This window comes from Carcharhinus amblyrhynchos, unplaced genomic scaffold (genome assembly GCF_965287045.1).
Source record: "Carcharhinus amblyrhynchos unplaced genomic scaffold, sCarAmb.v2.hapA scaffold_43, whole genome shotgun sequence".
Taxonomy (NCBI): Eukaryota; Metazoa; Chordata; class Chondrichthyes; order Carcharhiniformes; family Carcharhinidae; genus Carcharhinus; species Carcharhinus amblyrhynchos.
The window spans coordinates 3831246-3851271 of NW_027649784.1; the positions used below are offsets into that span (position 1 = coordinate 3831246).

Here is a 20026-nt window from a genome sequence, read left to right on the forward strand (position 1 = left end):
CACAGTATCCCTCCCCACACCTACCGCAGGAAATGTCATGTTGATCAGATTGAACCTGCTTTGAAGGCGAGCGGAGATGATTGTCCGTCCCCCTCCAGGGGGACCCATTGCTCCCATTAGAAACATATCCTGCAGAATAAACATTTACACGGTGTAAATGTATCATTTTATGTAAAATACTTCACAGTTTCTGACATTTTTAGAGTAGAATTATAGAATTACAGAATCCTGACAGTGCAGAAGGAGGCCATTTCAGTCTCCACAGACTCTCCAACAGAGCATCTCACCCTGGCACCGTCCCCTCCACCCACCCCCAATACCCTCAACCTCGCCTTATTCCCGCTTTATCCCCATAACTCTGCACATTCACCATACCCAATTCTCCTTACCTGCCCATCTTTGGACACTAAAGAGTAAGTTATCATGTCCAATCCATCTAACCTACACATCTTTGGACACTAAGGGGCAATTTAGCATGGTCAATCCACCTAACCTGCACATCTTTGGACACTAAGGAGCAATTTATAGCATGGTCAATCCACCTAACCCGCACATCTTTGGACCAGATATTTGTAGTTTCGAGCCATCTAAAGTTTATTTATTTATTATTGTCACTAGTTAGCTTTCATTAGCACTGCAATGAAGTTACTGTGAAAATTGCCAAGTCACCACACTCCAGCGCCTGTTCGGGTTACGGTGAGGGAGAATTTAGCACGGCCGATGCAGCCTAACTAGCGTGTCTTTGAGACTGGAGGAGGAAACTGGAGAACCCAGAGGAAACCCACGCAGACATGGGGAGAACATGCAAACTCCACACACAGACAGTGGCCCGAGGCAGGAATCAAACCGAGGTCGGTGGCGCTGTGAGGCAGCAATGCAAACCACTGCCACCTGCTGCCTATGCTTTATCACAGTGAAATGTCAGGGGAAGCATTGGACACTCAATTATTTTCTGAAGGTATAAATATCAGGCTGCTGGCATGAATACTGATGATTGACTAACTCCCCGTCAGCAACTCAGTGGCTGCTGCAAGTCACTGCAATTGATTGAACACATCGTTTTCATTGTGTAACTATCAAACATTCACACTCATTCACTGCAGAAATCACACAGCTTCTACTGGAACATAATCACTCTCTTTTCATCATGTTTGCTGCAGTTTACAGGGACTCCTTTCTAAATAGTCTTATCGACTGCTTCCCAAATCTCATTGTTTGCTGCAAAGACCAGTCTCAAGGCTAAATGCAGTGCCACACAGCACTGAGGGAGCGCCGCACCGTCAGGGGGACGGTGCCGAGGGAGCGCCGCACCGTCAGGGGGACGGTGCCGAGGGAGCGCCGCACCGTCAGGGGGACGGTGCCGAGGGAGCGCCGCACCGTCAGGGGGACGGTGCCGAGGGAGCGCCGCACCGTCAGGGGGACGGTGCCGAGGGAGCGCCGCACCGTCAGGGGGACGGTGCCGAGGGAGCGCCGCACCGTCAGGGGGACGGTGCCGAGGGAGCGCCGCACCGTCAGGGGGACGGTGCCGAGGGAGCGCCGCACCGTCAGGGGGACGGTGCCGAGGGAGCGCCGCACCGTCAGGGGGACGGTGCCGAGGGAGCGCCGCACCGTCAGGGGGACGGTGCCGAGGGAGCGCCGCACCGTCAGGGGGACGGTGCCGAGGGAGCGCCGCACCGTCAGGGGGACGGTGCCGAGGGAGCGCCGCACCGTCAGGGGGACGGTGCCGAGGGAGCGCCGCACCGTCAGGGGGACGGTGCCGAGGGAGCGCCGCACCGTCAGGGGGACGGTGCCGAGGGAGCGCCGCACCGTCAGGGGGACGGTGCCGAGGGAGCGCCGCACCGTCAGGGGGACGGTGCCGAGGGAGCGCCGCACCGTCAGGGGGACGGTGCCGAGGGAGCGCCGCACCGTCAGGGGGACGGTGCCGAGGGAGCGCCGCACCGTCAGGGGGACGGTGCCGAGGGAGCGCCGCACCGTCAGGGGGACGGTGCCGAGGGAGCGCCGCACCGTCAGGGGGACGGTGCCGAGGGAGCGCCGCACCGTCAGGGGGACGGTGCCGAGGGAGCGCCGCACCGTCAGGGGGACGGTGCCGAGGGAGCGCCGCACCGTCAGGGGGACGGTGCCGAGGGAGCGCCGCACCGTCAGGGGGACGGTGCCGAGGGAGCGCCGCACCGTCAGGGGGACGGTGCCGAGGGAGCGCCGCACCGTCAGGGGGACGGTGCCGAGGGAGCGCCGCACCGTCAGGGGGACGGTGCCGAGGGAGCGCCGCACCGTCAGGGGGACGGTGCCGAGGGAGCGCCGCACCGTCAGGGGGACGGTGCCGAGGGAGCGCCGCACCGTCAGGGGGACGGTGCCGAGGGAGCGCCGCACCGTCAGGGGGACGGTGCCGAGGGAGCGCCGCACCGTCAGGGGGACGGTGCCGAGGGAGCGCCGCACCGTCAGGGGGACGGTGCCGAGGGAGCGCCGCACCGTCAGGGGGACGGTGCCGAGGGAGCGCCGCATTGTCAGAGGGTCAGTGCCGAGGGAGTGCCGCATTGTCAGACGGTCGGTGCCGAGGGAGTGCCGCATTGTCAGAGGGTCAGTGCCGAGGGAGCACCACACTGTCTGAGGGTTTGTTTGTCCAGGGACTATTTGTCCACTCCTCTCCATGCCACAACAGTTGATAGTGTGGGCAGTGTATTATCTAGGCTCGCTAACAAGTCTAACTCACCCCTCATTTGGTTTAAATTTAAAGATGGCAGACGTGCTGTTCACACATTCTGGATATGTGCTGGGAGGTGGGCTGGATGGTGCTCCCTCCCCCACTGGGGTGGGAAGCGCAGGATGGAGGTCCCACCCCCACCAGGATGGGGGTGAGGTGCAGGAAGGCGGTTCCTCCTCCACCGGGTGGGGTTTGGGGCAGGAAGGTGGGATGTTGTGAGGTGCTGCAGCAATGCTGCCGTTGCTTTGACACAAGCCCAGGGTTGCTGTTACCTTGATGTGCTTTATAGTCTGTTTGAGTCGGTCGTACCAGAAGCCGTAATCTATCCAGAGGCGCAGCAGTTCGAGTGGGGGCTGTGAACCGAAGGTATCTTTGGCCGGCATATTCAGGTCGTCCATGAAGGTGATGAGCTTTTTGCCACCAACAGGAACGTAAACACCTTTCGTTCTTTTCTCCACGCGGCTCTCGATGACATCCTGGACGTTTTTCGATGTGGTCTTTGGGCAGCCACAGTGAGAGGGAGAGATCAGAGAGCAGTTAGTGGTGTGAAGGAATAGTCTGTTTCTCAGCTTTGAGCTGGTGAGAGATGTTACTGAGGGATAAGAAGAATGGCCCTGTTTCAATCAATCAGTCACCATCAGTGTCTGGAAATCCTGTTATATACACACACACCCGGCACACACGCATGCATACGCACATACACGCACACACATTCATGCACGTACCCATGCACATACACACACACACGCACACGCACATACATGCACACATTCATGCATGTACCCAAGCACATACACACACACACGCATGCATATGCACATACACACCCATGCACATACGCGCACACACTCACGCATGCATACGCACACACACATTAACGCATATGCACTTTACACAACACACACACATGCATATGCACATACATACACACACACACACGCATGCATACGCCTGCACATGCACGCCACTGTGCCTCACACTCCATGGGTAACACAGCATGTGTTACATGGCAGTGGGAACCTCTGGTCTCGCTGTGCCACCTGGAAACCTGGGGTAGGGAGGCACTGTGGACAGGACCAGAAGATCCCGGCCAACGTGCCATGATGCCTGGGGTATTGCAGTCACACAGATTCCATCCCTCCCTCTCCTCTCACCACAGCCTTGTCCATGTCATCTCCCAGAACAGGCAGAAAAAAATCCAGACAAAAAGACAAGGCAAAGAAAGTGAAGTGAAATGTCACAGGAAGTAACACAGCTCCTTTGTCCAGAAGCTGTACACTCCATTGCAATCCCAATTCGAAAATTGAGTTTAAAAATTGGCAAGTCATGTTGCAGCTTTATAGAACCTTAGTGAGGCTGCGCTTGGGATATAGTGTTCAATTCTGGTCACCACACTACCAGAAGGATGTGGAGGCTTTGGGGAGGGTACAGAAAAGATTTACCAGGATGTTGCCTGGTATGGAAGGCATTAGCTATGAGGAGAGGTTGGAGAAACTTGGTTTGTTCTCACTGGAGCGACGGAGGGTTGAGGGGAGACTACAAGAATATAAGAGGCATGGACAGAGTGGATAGTCAGAAGCTTTTTCCCAGGGTGGAAGAGTCAATTACTAGGGGGCCACAGGTTTAAGGTGCAAGGTTTAAATTAGATGTATGAGGCAGATTTTTTACACAGAGAGTAGTGGGTGCCTGGACCTCACTGCCGGGGGAGGTAGTGGAAGCGGATATGGTAGTGACTTTTAAAGGGGCATCTTGACAAATCCATGAACAGGATGGGAATAGAGGGATATGGTCTCCAGAAGGGTAGGGGGTTTTAGTTCAATCAGGCAGCATGGTCAGTGCAGGCTTGAAGGGCTGAAGGGCCTGTTCCTGTGCTATAATTGTCTTTGTTCTTTGAAAAACAGCTTGAAGGTTTCAGAAGGCTTGCCACCACTATCCACCTAGCCTTTCTAAATGAGAAGCATCATTGCAGCTAAGTTTTGTGTGGTGGCCTCATGCCTGGTTGGAACAAGTGCAAACTCATTTATTCAGACCTTCACTGCCAACCCAAAGAAAAGAATTTATCCATCATTGAACATAAGAACATAAGAAATAGGAGCAGGAGTAGGCCATCTAGCCCCTCGAGCCTGCCCCGCCATTCAGTAAGATCATGGCTGATCTGATAGTGGTTCAGTTCCACTTACCCGCTTTCTCCCCATAACCCTTAATTCCCTTATTGGTCAAAAATCTATCTACCTGTGACTTAAACACATTTAATGAGGTCACCTCTACTGCTTCAATGGGCAGAGAATTCCAAAGATTCACTACCCTCTGGGAGAAGAAATTCCTCCTCAACTCTGTTCTAAATTGACTCCCTCTTATTCTGAGGCTGTGCCCCCTAATTCTTGTTTCCTTTCTAAGTGGAAATAATCTCTCTGCCTCTGCCCTGTCTAGCCCCTTCATTATCTTATATGTCTCTGTAAGACCTCCCGTCAGCCTTCCGAGTACAGGCCCAATCTACTCAAGCTAACATCCCCCACCAGTCTCCGGGGGAAAGTGGGGGGGAGGGTGTTTAGCTTATGACACAGCTGAAATCCTCACAAAACAGGTTTAGGCCACTTTTTCTTACTTCATTTTTCATTCACAGGATGAAGGCTGGACCAGTGTTTATTGCCTATCCCTAATTGCCCCTGGAGAAAGAGGTGGGTGAGCTGCCTTCTTGAACCATGATGTAGGTACACCCAGACTGCTGTTAGGGAGGGAGTTCTGACCCAGTGACAGTGAAGGAACGGCCGATATATTTCCCAATCAGGATGGTGAGTGACTCGGAGGGGAACCTCCAGGTGGGGGTGTTCCCAGATATCTGCTGCCCTTGGCCTTTTAGATGGGAGAGGTCATGATTTTGGACGGTGCTGCAAAAGGAACAATGGTGAGTTGCTGCAGTGCTTCTTGTAGATGGTGGGCAGGCTCTGGGAGCCAGGGGGGAGTTACTCTTCAAAAAATGTTCAGTCTCAGACCTGCTAAGTGACAGAGTTACTAGAATTGTAAAATCATGGACAGTAAGTCTCACAACACCAGGTTAAAATCCAACAGGTTTATCTGGAATCACAGGCTTTTGGAGCGCTGCAGGTTGACTGACCTGAGGAAGAAACAGTGCTCTGAAAGCTCATGGTTCCAAATAAACCCGTTGGACTTTAACCTGGTGTTGTGAAATGTCTTACTGTGCCTACCCCAGTCCAACGCCGGCATCTCCACATCAATCATAGAACAGTACAGTACAGAGGGAGACCTCTATTGAAGACCAAGCAAATTAGCTCCCTGCCTCAGGAGCTGGCCAATTTGGGATCTAGCTGCGATCAGTGTGATGTGCCTTACCAACATGGTGCACAATGAGAGGAAATCTCTTCACTCAGAGACTGGGGGATCTATGGAAATCACTACCACAGAAGGCTTTGGAGACTGAAACGTTGTGAGATTTCAAGAGGAAATTAGATATAGCTCTTGGGGCTAAAGGGATCAAGGGATATGGGAGAGGGGGTTCAGGATATTGAATCTGATGGCCAGCCAGGATCAGAATGATTGGCAGATCAGGCTCGAAGGGCAGAATGGCCTCCTCCATTCCTAGTTTCTATGTTACTAGAGCAGGCTTAGGCAAGGTGAGTTACTGGTTCCATCTTTCCTGTTCTCCATTTCTGTGTTTATAATTCCAAGGGTGGTCAGGTAAATGGCAGGGTCTATGGGGAGAAGCTTCAGCTGCATTAGGTGCCATATGTGGGAGTTCCTGGAGACAACACGTCTCCCGAAGGTCCACATCTGCATCAAGTGTTTAGAGCTGCAGAGTCTGAGGGCCCGGGTCAGGCAATTGGAGCTGAGTCTAGAGGATGTATTTCTGGTCAGGGAGAATGAGGCAATAATGGATATGAACCACAGTCAAGTGGAGATCCCAGAGCCTAGGCGGAGGGACGGGTGGGTTACCATTAGGAAGGGGAAAAAGAAGGGGAGTCCTGGTCCAAAGACTACCCCAGTGGTCCCCCAAAATATCAAGGGCAAGGCATCGACAGGGGTACAAAAGGTAAGACATGAGGACCAGAATGCCTCAGAGGGAGTGAAGGAAGGGGGCTGGCAATGAGATAGTGGCGGGGGATGGGAGGGTTAAAGGAATAGATAGGCAGTTCTGTGGACGAAAGCATGACTCCAGGATGGTAGTCTGCTTCCCTGGAGCAGGAGTACAGGACGTTTCAGAGTGGATAGAGGGAATTTTGAAGGGTCAAGGGACCCAGGCTGACGTAATTTTACATATAGGAGAGAAGGATGTAGGAAGGAACAGCAGGGGGAATATATGTAGGCAATTCAGGGAGTTGGGGGCCAGGCTGAAGAGCAGGGCCTCCAGGGTGGCATTCTCTGGGCTGCTGCCTAGTAACAGTGGGGCTAGGAATAATGAGATCCTACAGCTGAATGCGTGGCTGAACGATTGGTGCAAGGCAGAGGGCTTTACTTTTGTCAATCGCTGAGAAGTATTTGTAAGAGAAGGGCATCTGTACAGGAGGGATGGCAAACATTTAAATGGGAAGGGCACGAATATCCTAGCTGGGAGGTTAGCTGGAGTGTTTCGGCAGGGTTTAAACTAATATGGAGGTGGGGTGGGGATGAGACCGATAGCTCAGCAGGCACTGGGATTGGGAGCGAATTGGGTGACAGGGTAGGTTTGGTTGAGAGGAAAACCATCCAGGGGAAGGAGGATCCGAGAGGGCCTGGAGGTTTGGATTGTGTCTGTTTTAATGCAAGGAGTGTAACAGGTAAAACGGATGAACTTAAGGCCTTAATGTTCGCGGAATTTAGATGTGGTGGCAGTGACGGAGACGTGGTTAAAGGAAGGGCAGCACTGGCAGCTAAATATTCCCGGGTATAAGTGTTTTAGGCGTGACAGAGGAAGGTTGAAGAGAGGTGGTGGGGAGGCGTTGTTAGTTAAGGAGCACATCACAGCGGTGCAGAGGGAGGATAATATAGAGGAGTTAGGGATTGAGTCGCTGTGGGTGGAATTGAGGAATAGGAAGGGAGCGATTACTATGCTAGGGGTGTACTATAGGCCACCCAACAGCTCACGGGCAGTGGAAGAGGGTATATGTAAAGACATTTTGGATAGGTGCAAAAGGAATAGGGTTGTTGTAGTGGGAGATTTTAATCTTCCTGGGGTGGATTGGAAGGTGCCGAGAGCTGGGGGTTCAGATGGGGAGGAATTTGTCAAATGTGTACTGGAAGGGTCCTTGGAGCAGCATGTAACTAGCCCGACTAGGGAGGGGGCTATACTGGATTTAGTTCTGGGTAATGAGCCAGGTCAGGTGGTTGAGGTTGCAGTAGGTGAACAGTGGCTAACAGTGACCACAATTCTGTCTACTTTAGGATAATAATGGAAAAAGGCGAGTGCTGTCCGAGGGGGGGGGTGCTAAACTGGGGGAAGGCAAGTTACAGCCAGATTAGGCACGAGCTTATGGATACTGATTGGGAGAGGTTGTTTGCAGGTAAGTCCACATTCAGCAAGTGGGATGCTTTCAAGGGAATACTGAAAGGGTTGCAGGAAAGACATGTGCCAGTTAAGAGGAAGAATGGGAAGGATTCCAGGGGATATTGAGGACTTGGTCAGGAAGAAGAGAGAGGCATATGTTAGGTCTAAGCAACTGGGAACGGAGAGAGCACTGGAGGAATATAGAGAGAGTGCGAGGGAGCTCAAAAGGGGAGTTAGAAGGGCAAAAAGGGGGCTTGAAATGGCTTTGGCGGATAGGATTAAGGAAAATCCAAAGGCATTTTACATGGTGTGATCAGCAAGTTTGCAGAGACACAAAGATGGCAGGATTGGCGGACAGTGAGGAGGAGTGTCAGGCAACACAGCAGGATACAGATAAGCTGGTATATTGGGCAGATAAATGGCAGATGGAATTTAATCCTGATAAATGCGAGGTGACGCATTTTGGAAGGAATAATGCAGAGGGGAGTTATATGATAAAGGGTAGACCAATTAAGGGTATAGAAATGCAGAAGGACCTGGGGGTGCAGGTGCACAAATCTTTGAAGGTGGCAACATAGGTGGAGAAGGTTGCAAAGAAAGCTTATGGTATGCTAGCCTTAAAAAGAAGGGGTATAGAGTACAAGAGCTGGCGTCTAATGCTGCAGTTGTACAGAACGTTGGTTAGACCGCATTTGGAGTACGGCGTCCAGTTCTTACTACCGGAAGGGCGTGGAGACCCTGGAGAGAGTGCAGAGGAGTTTTACCAGGATGCTGCCTGGTATGGAAGGACTGGGTTATGAGGAAAGATTGGATAAATTGGGGCTGTTTTCCTTAGAAAGATGGAGATTGAAGGGGGATCTAAATGAAGTGTATAAGATTATGAAGGGAATAGATAGAGTAAACAGTGGCAGGCTTTTTCCTAGATTGGAGACAAATATCACGAGGGGCCACAGGCTTAGGGTGAGGGGGGCGAGGTATAATTTGGATGCCAGTTTCACACAGAGGGTTGTGGGGGTATGGAATGCACTACCAAGTAAGATGGTGGAGGCAGGCACTCTGGACTTGTTTAAGGTGTACTTAGATAGACATATGAGTGAAATAGGGATGGAGGGATATAGAAGACTGTTTTTAATAAGGATCAGAGCCTCGGGACATTCCTGGAAATCAATGTTACATGTGTTGGTGTTTTTCTCTTTTACTCCACAGGTGCGTCGGTCCACCTTGTTGTCTAACAAGGGGCATACACACGGTGGGTCGTATGTGGGCTGCTCTTGGATGTTTTGAGAGTAGCCTAGTACTTCGCGTCGTTTGTGTACACTTAAACTGGACCAGTAGATGGGCACCACGACAGCTCAGTGACTATCACTGTTTGCTGTGCAGTTACATGGATTTGGGCCAGTGTCTGTGGGAGTTTGCGCATTCTCCCCGTGGTTGCGTGGGTTTCCTCCGGGTGCTCCGGTTTCCTCCCACACCCCAAAGATGTGCTCTTAGGCTGATTGGTGTAACAAATTGTCCCTAAATTATTCTCCCCTCAATCTGGTTTCCAATGTGGGTGCCATAAGCATAGACATGGGTCATGGGTGGAAGAGGAAACGCACAATGTTAAAATGACGGCGCGGGCTCGTTGGGCCAAAGGGCCTGTTTCCCGTGCTGTGTTGTTCTTTGTTCTTATATTTGCTGATCCAACCTCTATGGACAGGTTTGGACTGACTGAACAAGTGTGCGATAGTCAGATTGTTCAGACTTCGGAGCAACCACAGTCTGTCTGCTTCTGGACCAAGCTTGTTAACCATTAGCAGTCAGGATTTCTTACCTGGGCCGACATGTTGACTGTCAGTACTGACCACTTGACAGAGTCAAGGGTCTGTAGGGCACTCTGACCGACAGAAGTCTTCCCAGTCCCAACCGGCCCCACCAGCAGCACGGGACACTGATTAGATACTAAGCTGCTCACCAGAAAGTTGTACCGCGCTGTATCCACCGTGGGCACGATGATTTTGTAAAATGGCATGCTGCAACAGCAAGAAAAGGTGTCATTGTAGCACACAATCACATCACCAGCCAGCACTTTGCATTCCAATTCATGGGGGCGCTAAATATAATACAAGCAGGGAAAGCCTCACTCTGGGAGACTGGGCTGAGGGAGTGCAGGACTGTAGTAAGGTGCTGTCTTTTGAACTGCCTGTTAATTAAAGCAGCCTCAGGTGGATATAACAGATTCCAGAGACAAACAGGAGTGACCGGGGCCAGTACTTATCCCTCAGCACCAGACTGAATGGTGTGCTCATTGCTGCTGTGGGATCTTACAGCATGTGTCTATCAGTGTGGCCAAACACAAGCCACCTTGCTGCTGTTTATGGGATGGACCTTTCAGGGTAGATGCAGGGAGGATGTTCCTGATGGTGGGGGGAGTCCAGGGGTCACAGTCTGAGGATTCAGGATGGACCATTTAGGACTGAGGTGAGGAAACATTTCTTTACCCAATAGCTCATTTTTTGTCAATGTCTCATGTCAACAGAGACATTTCTTCACTTCAGGTGAGCCTGTGGAATTCATTACCACAGGAAGTAGTTGATGCCGAAACATTGAATGGGGTGGCACAGTGGTTAGCACTGCTGCCTCACAGTGCCAGTGATCCGGGTTCAATTCCCAGCTCAGGTCACTGTGTGTGTGTGGAGCTTGCACGTTCTCCCTGTATAAGAACATAAGAACACAAGAACACAAGAAACAGGAGCAGGAGTAGACCATCTAGCCCTTCGAGCCTGCCCCGCCATGGCTGATCTGAAGTGGATCAGTTCCACTTTCCCATTTTCTCCCCATAACCCTTAATTCCCTTGTCTGTCAAAAACCTATCTACCCGTGACTTAAATATATTTAGCGAGGTAGCCTCCACCACTTCAACGGGCAGAGAATTCCAGAGATTCACCACCCTTTGAGTGAAGAAGTTCCTCCTCAACTCCGATCTAAACTGCACCCCCCTTATCTTGAGGCTATGCCCTCTAGTCCTGCTGTCCTTTCTAAGCAGGAAGAATCTCTCTACCTCTACCCTATCCATCCCTTTCATTATCTTATATGTCTCTATAAGATCCCCCCTCAACCTTCTAAACTCCAACGAGTACAGACCCAGTCTATTCAGCCTCTCTTCACAGTCCAACCCCCTCATCTCCGGTATCAGCCGAGTGAACATAGAACATAGAACATAACAGCGCAGAACAGGCCCTTCGGCCCACGATGTTGCGCCGACCAGTTAAAAAAAAAAACAACAATGACCCACTAACCTAAACCAATCCCTTTTCGTCCATAAACCTATCCACAGACCTCTTAAACGCCCCCAAACTAGGCGCATTTACAACTGCAGCAGGCAGGGCATTCCAATCCCTCACCACCCTCTGGGTAAAGAACCTACCCCTGACATCTGTCCTATAACTACCCCCCCTTAGTTTAAAGCCATGCCCCCTCGTGCTAGATTTTTCCATCAGAGGAAAAAGGCTATCACTATCCACCCTATCTAAACCTCTAATCATCTTATATGTTTCAATAAGATCCCCTCTTAGCCGCCTTCTTTCCAGCGAAAACAACCCCAAATCCCTCAGCCTCTCCTCATAGGATCTCCCCTCCATACCAGGCAACATCCTGGTAAACCTCCTCTGCACCCTCTCCAAAGCCTCCACATCCTTCCTGTAATGTGGGGACCAGAACTGCACACAATACTCCAAGTGCGGCCGCACCAGAGTTGTGTACAGTTGCAACATAACGCTACGACTCCTAAATTTAATCCCCCTACCAATAAACGCCAAGACACTGTATGCCTTCTTAACAACCTTATCTACTTGATTCCCAACTTTCAGGGATCTATGTACACATACACCTAGATCCCTCTGCTCCTCCACACTATTCAAAGTCTTCCCGTTAGCCCTATACTCAACACATCTGTTATTCCTACCAAAGTGAATTACCTCACATTTCTCTGCATTAAACTCCATCCGCCACCTCTCGGCCCAGCTCTGCAACCTGTCTAAGTCTTCCTGCAAACTATGACACCCTTCCTCACTATCTACCACACCTCCGACTTTGGTGTCATCAGCAAATTTACTGATCCACCCAACTATACCCTCATCCAGATCATTAATAAAAATCACAAACAGCAGTGGCCCCAACACAGATCCCTGAGGCACACCACTTGTAACCGAACTCCATGGTGAATATTTACCGTCAACCACTACCCTCTGTCTCCTATCCGCTAGCCAATTCCTAATCCAGTTCCCTAGATCACCCCCAATCCCATACATCTGCATTTTGTGCAGAAGCCTACCATGGTGAACCTTATCAAACGCCTTACTAAAATCCATATACACCACGTCCACTGCCTTACCCCCATCCACCTCTTTGGTCACTTTCTCAAAAAACTCAATAAGGTTAGTAAGGCACGACCTACCCGCCACAAAACCATGCTGACTATCTCCAATCAACTCATTACTCTCCAAATAACTATAAATCCTATCCCTAATAATTTTTTCCAAAACCTTGCCCACAACAGAAGTGAGACTCACCGGTCTATAATTCCCGGGGAAGTCTCTGTTCCCCTTCTTAAACAATGGGACAACATTCGCTAACCTCCAATCATCTGGTACTATACCAGAGGCCAACGACGACCTGAAGATCAGAGCCAGAGGCTCTGCAATCACTTCTCTTGCCTCCCAGAGAATCCTGGGGTAAATCCCATCCGGACCAGGGGACTTATCTATTTTCAGACCCTCCAGAATATCCAGCACATCCTCCTTATCAACTGTAACACTGTCAATTCTACTCCCCTGCAGCCCAGTGTCCTCCTCAGCTATATCCATGTCCCCCTGCGTGAACACCGAAGAGAAATATTGGTTCAATGCTTCACCAATCTCCTCCGGTTCCACACATAACTTCCCTCTGCCGTCTATAACTGGCCCTAACCTTGCCCTAACCAACCTTCTGTTCTTGACATACCTATAGAACGCCTTAGGATTCTCCTTAACCCTATCAGCCAAAGTCTTCTCATGTCCTCTTTTAGCCCTTCTTAGCTCGCTCTTCAACTCCCTCCTAGCCAATCTAAAGCTCTCTAGTGCACTATCCGAGTGCTCAAGTCTCATCCGAACATAAGCCTCCTTTTTCTTTTTAACCAGCGAATCAACTTTTTTGGTGCACCACGGTTCCCTAGCCTTACCAATTCCACCTTGCCTGACAGGGACATACCTATCACAGACTCGCAGTAGCTGCTCCTTGAAAAAACTCCACATTTCGGACGTTCCCAATCCCTGTAATCTCCTAGTCCAACCTATGTTTCCTAATTCTCTCCTAATAGCCTCATAATTACCCTTCCCCCAGCTAAAACCACTGGCCCGAGGTTCATGCCTATCCCTTTCCATCACTAAGGTGAACGTAACCGAATTGTGGTCACTATCACCAAAATGCACACCAACTTCCAAATCCAACACCTGATCTGGCTCATTTCCCAGCACCAAATCCAATATAGCCTCACCTCTAGTTGGCCTATCTACATGAACCTCCTCTGCACTCCCTCCAAGGCCAAAATATCCTTGCGCAAGTGCGGCGACCAAAACTGCACACAGTACTTCAGCTGCGGCCTCACCAGTGCCCTGTACAGTTGCAGCAAGACCTCCCTGCTTTTATATTCTATCCCCCCCGCTATAAAGGCCAGCATCCCATTCGCCTTCTTGATCACCTGCTGCACCTGCAGACTGGGTTTTTGCGACTCATACACAAGGACCCCCAGGTCCCTCTGCACCGTAGCATGCTACAGCTTTTCGCCCTTTAAATAGTAATCCCTCCGACTATTATTTCTGCCAAAGTGGATAACCTCACACTTGCTAACATTATACTCCATCTGCCAGGTCCTCGCCCGCTCGCTCAGCCTATCTAGATCCCTCTGCAGACTTTCCACATCCTCCGCACAATTTGCTTTTCCACTCATCTTCGTGTCAACAGCAAATTTCGTCACCCTACACTCAGCCCCCTCCTCCAGGTCATCTATATAAATGGTAAATAGCTGAGGCCCTAGCACCGATCCCTGCGGCACTCCACTAGTCATGAGCCACCAATCAGAATAGCACCCATTGATACCAACTCTCTGCTTCCTATTAGACAACCAATTCTCCATCCATGCTAACACCTGCATGGGTGTATCTGTATCTAGTATCTGCGTGGGTTTCCTCTGGGTGCTCCGGTTTCCTCCCACAGTCCAAAAGACATGCTGGTTAGGGTGCATTGACCGTGTTAACTTCTCCCTCAGTGTACCTGAACAGGTCCAGAGTGTGGCGACTAGGGGATTTTAACAATAGTTTCATTACAATGTTAATGTAAGCCTTACTTGTGACTAATAAATAAACTTTAAACTGAATGTTTTCAAGAAACAATTAGATGCAGCTCTTGGGGAGAAGGCGATCAAAGGAGATGGGAGGAGGGAAGGTGGGATTAGGCTATTGAGTTGGATAATCGGTCATGATCGCAATGGATGGTGGAGCAGGCTCGAAGGGCCGAATGGCCTCCTCCTGCTCCTATTTTCGATGTTTCTATGTCTGTTTTTGTCTTGCTGTGTGCTAAACAGAGAGAATGTTGATTGTGTTTCCCAGTAATTCACTGGGTGCGAAGTGTTTATAGACGTGGTAATATATAAATGTGCCTCTTGGATTTCCTGGCTGTCACTGAAAAGTTAATAAAGTTAACATTAAACAGGCTGAAAGAGTTGCCTTACTTGCTGGGATATCGCCATGACTTTGTCAGCTTTTCCTCAAAGGAGGTCCAGACCTTGGTCTTTGGGTCTACATAATATTCATAGACAGTTTCCTGTGCAAAACAGCAGAGCCATTAGTAGGAAGATTCAGTGCACAGCAGCTTGTCTGCATGACAGGGAGACTGGAGGATGCAGCAGTGCTGACCCGCAGTGGAGCCCACAGTTTGAATTGATTTGCACCGTCCCGTCACCAGCATATTTCACACACGCCTCAGTTTCAGTGGAAGGCGTTGGCCACTGCCACTTTCAGGGCAATCCGTCCCACTCATTCTCCCAGGCTGGAGGGAATTCCACCTGAACTGTTCAACTCATGTCACAGAATCAGAGAATCCCCAGAGTGCAGAGACAGGCCATTCGGCCCATGGAGTCCGCACAACTTTCGGACAGAACTTCCCTCTCCAACTATCCCCCCCAACTGCACATATTAACCCCACAAATCCACCTAACCTGCACATCTTTGGAGACTAAGGGGCAATTTAACATGGCCAATCCACCTGGGCAGTACAGTAGCTTAGAGGTTAGCACTGTTGTCTCACAATTCCAGGGACCCGGGTTCAATTCCCGGTTTGAGTCATTGTCTGTGTGAAGTTTGCACATTCTCCCTGTGTTTGCATGGGTTTCCTCCAGGTGCTCTGGTTTCCTCCCACAGTCCAAAAATGCACAGATTAGGTCAATTGGCCATGCTAAAAATTGCCCCTTAGTGTCCTGACATGCGTAGCTTAGAGGGATCAGTGGGTAAACATGTAGGCATATGGGGTAGGGCCTGGGTGGGATTGTGGTTGGTGCAGACTCAATGGGCAAATGGCCTCTTTTTGCACTGCAGGGTTTCTATGATTTCTAACCTGCACATCTTTGGACACTAAGGGGCAATTTAGCACGGCCAATCCACCTAACCTGGATATCTTTTGGACTGTGGGAGGAAACCAAGCACCCGGAGGAAACCCACGCAGACACGGGGAGAACGTGCAGACTCCACACAGACAGTGACCCAAGCCGGGAATCAAACCTGGGTCCCTGGCGCTGTGAGGCAGCAGTGTTAACCCACTGTGCCACCATGCCACCCAGTGTTCCATATGTAGAAAGGTAAGTTTGTGCCCGTCCCATTTGCAGCATTTTGCAGGTTATAGACAGCACTGACACAAACCTCCCCACCTGAACCAGTCACCGGGCTAATTATTCCTATTCCCCTGTACTCCCCTACAGCCATGAAAATTTCTCCTTTTCCACACAGATACATCCAATTTCCTTTTTGCTCTGACTATTTGCACTGGACTTGAGCGTCCCACCCTCTGCTCAACTCCAGTGTGAAAGAGGTATTTTGAATGTTTGTCCTTGAGCGTGCCATTCCTCAGGAATAGCCCCACCTTGCTGGGGAAGCTACCATCCATCTCCCGCAGGAAGTTGTCCATCTTCTTCCGTCCGTCCTCGTCCACAGCTGCGCAAACGGACCAGATTAAGCTGAATGTGAAGACCATCCCAATCATGTGCATGTAGTTGTCAGGGTCAGCCGGGTTCACCTGAAAGAAACATCACTTCCACTGAGAGCGGGTCGCCACTGACAGACACTGCCTAAAAAACAAGGCATCTCGCACTTCCAAAGTGTCTTGCACAACCTCGGGATATCCCAGAGCACTTCACAGCCAACAGGAAATCTCACAACACCATGTTAAAGTCCAGAAGGTTTATTTGATATCACGAGCTTCCGGAGCACTGCATCACTCACCTGAAGAAGGGGCAACTCTCCAAAAGCTCATGATACCAAAACGCCTGTTGGACTTTAACCTGGTGTTGTGAGACTTCTTACTGTGTTTACCCCAGTCCAATGCTGGCATCTCCACATCATGGCATTTCACAATAAGTGAGGTACATTTTTTGCAGTGAAGTCACTGTGTCTGTTGTTCTTTATATAAATCAGCCAGAACCCCTCGATTCGATTCCAGTCTGTAACTCACTCCCGGGTATCTGTTATTCTGTATATAAACCACCCCAAACCCTTCAGTTAGATTCCAGCCTGTAACCTACTCCCTATGTATCTGATTCAATGCCCTGGCACAATTGTTGCCCTAGGTTGGAGCCAGATATTGAATTACCCCATTCTCCGCTGTTGCCAAGGTCTGGTACAGGTTGCAGAGAGAGACCACGCCGCTGTGCTCAGCAATGGGGATCAGCTCTTTACAGTTGTGCTTCTTGTACTGCAGCGTCTTCTCCACACTCTTCTGGAACATTTCCTGAAGATGCTCTTGTTCCTCCTGCAAAACAGAGACCTGGGTCAAATGGCGGCAAATACAGAGAGAGCATCGTGTCGAGTAACAACAGACAGGGGCATCAGAAACCTAATCAATGGACAGTGGGTGGGGTGGGGTGGGGTGGGGGGTGTTGCACACAAACTCTTAAACTGAGTTAAACAATCAGCAAGATGGTCATAGAATCACACAACACAGAAAAGGCCCTTCAGCCCATTGAATCTGCACCATCAATAACCATCAACAAAGTCACGCTAATCCCATTTTCCGCACTTGCCCCATACCCCTGAATTTTATGAAATTTCAAGCGCTGTTTAATATTTTTTAAGGGTTATAAGGTTTCCAGCCTCCACAACCTTCCCAGACAGAATATCCAGATTCTGGGTGAAAAAACTTTTCTCAAATCCCCTCAATCTCCTGCCCCTCACCCTAAAACTCCGCCCCCTCGTAACTGACCCTTCAACCCAGGGGAACAGCTGCTCCTACTCACCCTGTCCCTACCCCTCAGGAACTTATACACCTCAACCACATCCCCCTTCCCTTCTCTTCATTTCTAAAGATCTCTGTTTGGATTTGGTGTAGATTTTCCAACTATGTCCCCAGTGCCTCCTTCAGCTGCTCTGATTCTATTTTTGATTTGATTTATTATTGTCACGACCTGGGATACAGTGAAAAGCATTGTTTCTTGCACGCTGTACAGACAAAGCATATCCTTCATAGAGTACACAGATTTGTTATTATTATATGTATTAGTACACAGTGAAAAGTATTGTTTCTTGCATGCTATACAAAGCATACTGTTCATAGAGAAGAAAAGGAGAGAGTGCAGATTGTAGCGTTACAGTCATAGCTAGGATGCATGGCAAGGTCAACTGAATACGAGGGAAGTCCATTCAAAAGACTGACGGCAGCAGGGAGGAAGCTGTTCTTGAGTTGGTTGGTATGTGGCCTCAGACTTTTGTATCTTTTTCCTCTTGGAAGAAGGTGGAAGAGAAAATGTCCAGGATGTGTGGGGTCCTTGATTATGCTGGCTGATATGTCAAGGCAGTGGCAAGTGTAGACAGAGCCAATGGATGGGAGGCTGGTTTGTGCGATGGATTGGGCTTCTTGCGGTTTTGGTCAGAGCAGGAGCCATACCAAGCTGTGATACATCGATGTTCATCCAGGCATTTAGAAAGGTAAGTCCCACTGACTGTAAGCTGCGATTTAACTCCTGAACAGGCTAAGAGTCTATATGTGAATTCCCCCAAGCAGAACATTACCCTTTAATGCTTTCCCTCAACATATTTGCCACAGGACAGAAATCTCAATGATGTGCAGGATCATTACTCCCTGCATTTCCTTAATGGAAGCATTAGCCCAGTTATTTTAAGCAGCAAAGGGAAGTTTGACGGGAATGTCTGAGTGTTCTGTTGCTGCGTTATTATTCCTTCATCTGTTCAGTAATGTCTTAGTGAGAAGGTTAGCTGTGGGTAAAGATTTCAGGGATGTGAAACAAAGGCAGGTGAATGGAACAGGAGTACAGTGAATAGCGGGACAGTATGGAGGGGCTGAATGGTCCCTCCTTTCCTGCATTCCTTTCTTGAATGTTGCTCCACACCACAAGAGGGAAGAGTTTCTGCTTCAGCACTCGCCGCGTACACGGGGTATGGGGAAACTTCCCACCATGAGCCTGCCGTGCCCTATTCATCCACTGCTAATTGCCAGCAGCGTCTCTTACACCTTCATCCTCCAGATGCATGGGGGCACAATGGTAAGCACTGCTGCTTGTCAGCGCCAGGGATCCGGGTACAATTTCCGCCTTGGGTGGCCACTGTCTGTGTGGAGTCTGCACATTCTCCCTGTGTCTGCGTGGGTTTCCTCCAGGTGCCCCAGTTTCCCCACACATTCTGAAGATGTGTAGGTTAGGGTGGATTGGCCATGCTAAATTGCCCCTTAGTGTCCAAAGATGTGCAGGTTAGGTGGATTGGCCAAGCTAAATTGTCCCTTAGTGTCCAAAGATGTGTAGGTTAGGGGGATTGGCCATGCTAAATTGTCCCTTAGTGTCCAAAGATGTGTAGGTCAGGGTGGATTGGCCATGCTAAATTGTCCCTTAGTGTCCAAAGATGTGTAGGTCAGGGTGGATTGGCCATGCTAAATTGTCCCTTAGTGTCCAAAGATGTGTAGGTTAGGGTGGATTGGCCATGCTAAGTTGTCCCTTAGTGTCCAAAGGTGTGTAGGTTAGGTGGATTGGCCATGCTAAATTACCCCTTAGTGTCCAAAGATGTGCAGGTTAGGGTGGATTGGCCATGATAAATGCACGGAGTTAGAGGGCTAGGGCGGAAGGAGGGCCTTGGTGGGATGTGTTTTCAGAGAGTTAATGCAGTCTTGATGGGCCGAATGGCCTCTCTCTGCACTGTAGGGATTCTATGGTCATTCTCGATGAGCCTTGCTGGTGAGTTTGACATGTACTGCCTCACCCAAGCTGCCCTGGATGAGGGGGTTGAAAATCAGTTAAAAGATGATAGAAGGGCTCGGGTAAGTTATGAAATTTACAGCAGAACAATCAGAATGAAGAAGCTTTCTGAAGTAACACTGAGTGTTGCAAGTTTCTATGTGTTTGTGAAGGGAGGTCTGGCACCCCCTCAAAGTGTATCTGAAATGTACCTTGGTTCGCTTGTTCAGCCAGGATTCAACATATGGCTTCCAGCCCAGGTCTGCATAGTCATTGTAAACCATTCCGCAGCGAGAGACGGTGGCAGGGGATGCCACTGCCAAGTTCTCTACCTCAAAGAGCAGCGAAACCTGTGGAGGAAGAACAAAACATGCTGTCAGAAACTAAA

General features: G+C 50.0%; 1 protein-coding gene across 1 annotated transcript in view; it reads right to left on the reverse strand.

The window, feature by feature from the left end:
• dnah2 (dynein, axonemal, heavy chain 2) overlaps positions 1-20026 on the reverse strand; it is a 190939-nt gene that overhangs the window by 79845 nt on the left and 91068 nt on the right. The window contains exons 42-48 of the mRNA XM_080181836.1: positions 19851-19988; positions 17052-17210; positions 16326-16478; positions 14923-15014; positions 9991-10189; positions 2971-3195; positions 25-129 (exon numbers count right to left, since the gene is read on the reverse strand). Of these exons, the coding sequence (XP_080037962.1) occupies positions 25-129; positions 2971-3195; positions 9991-10189; positions 14923-15014; positions 16326-16478; positions 17052-17210; positions 19851-19988 (1071 nt within the window). The remainder of the gene's footprint in view (positions 1-24; positions 130-2970; positions 3196-9990; positions 10190-14922; positions 15015-16325; positions 16479-17051; positions 17211-19850; positions 19989-20026) is intronic.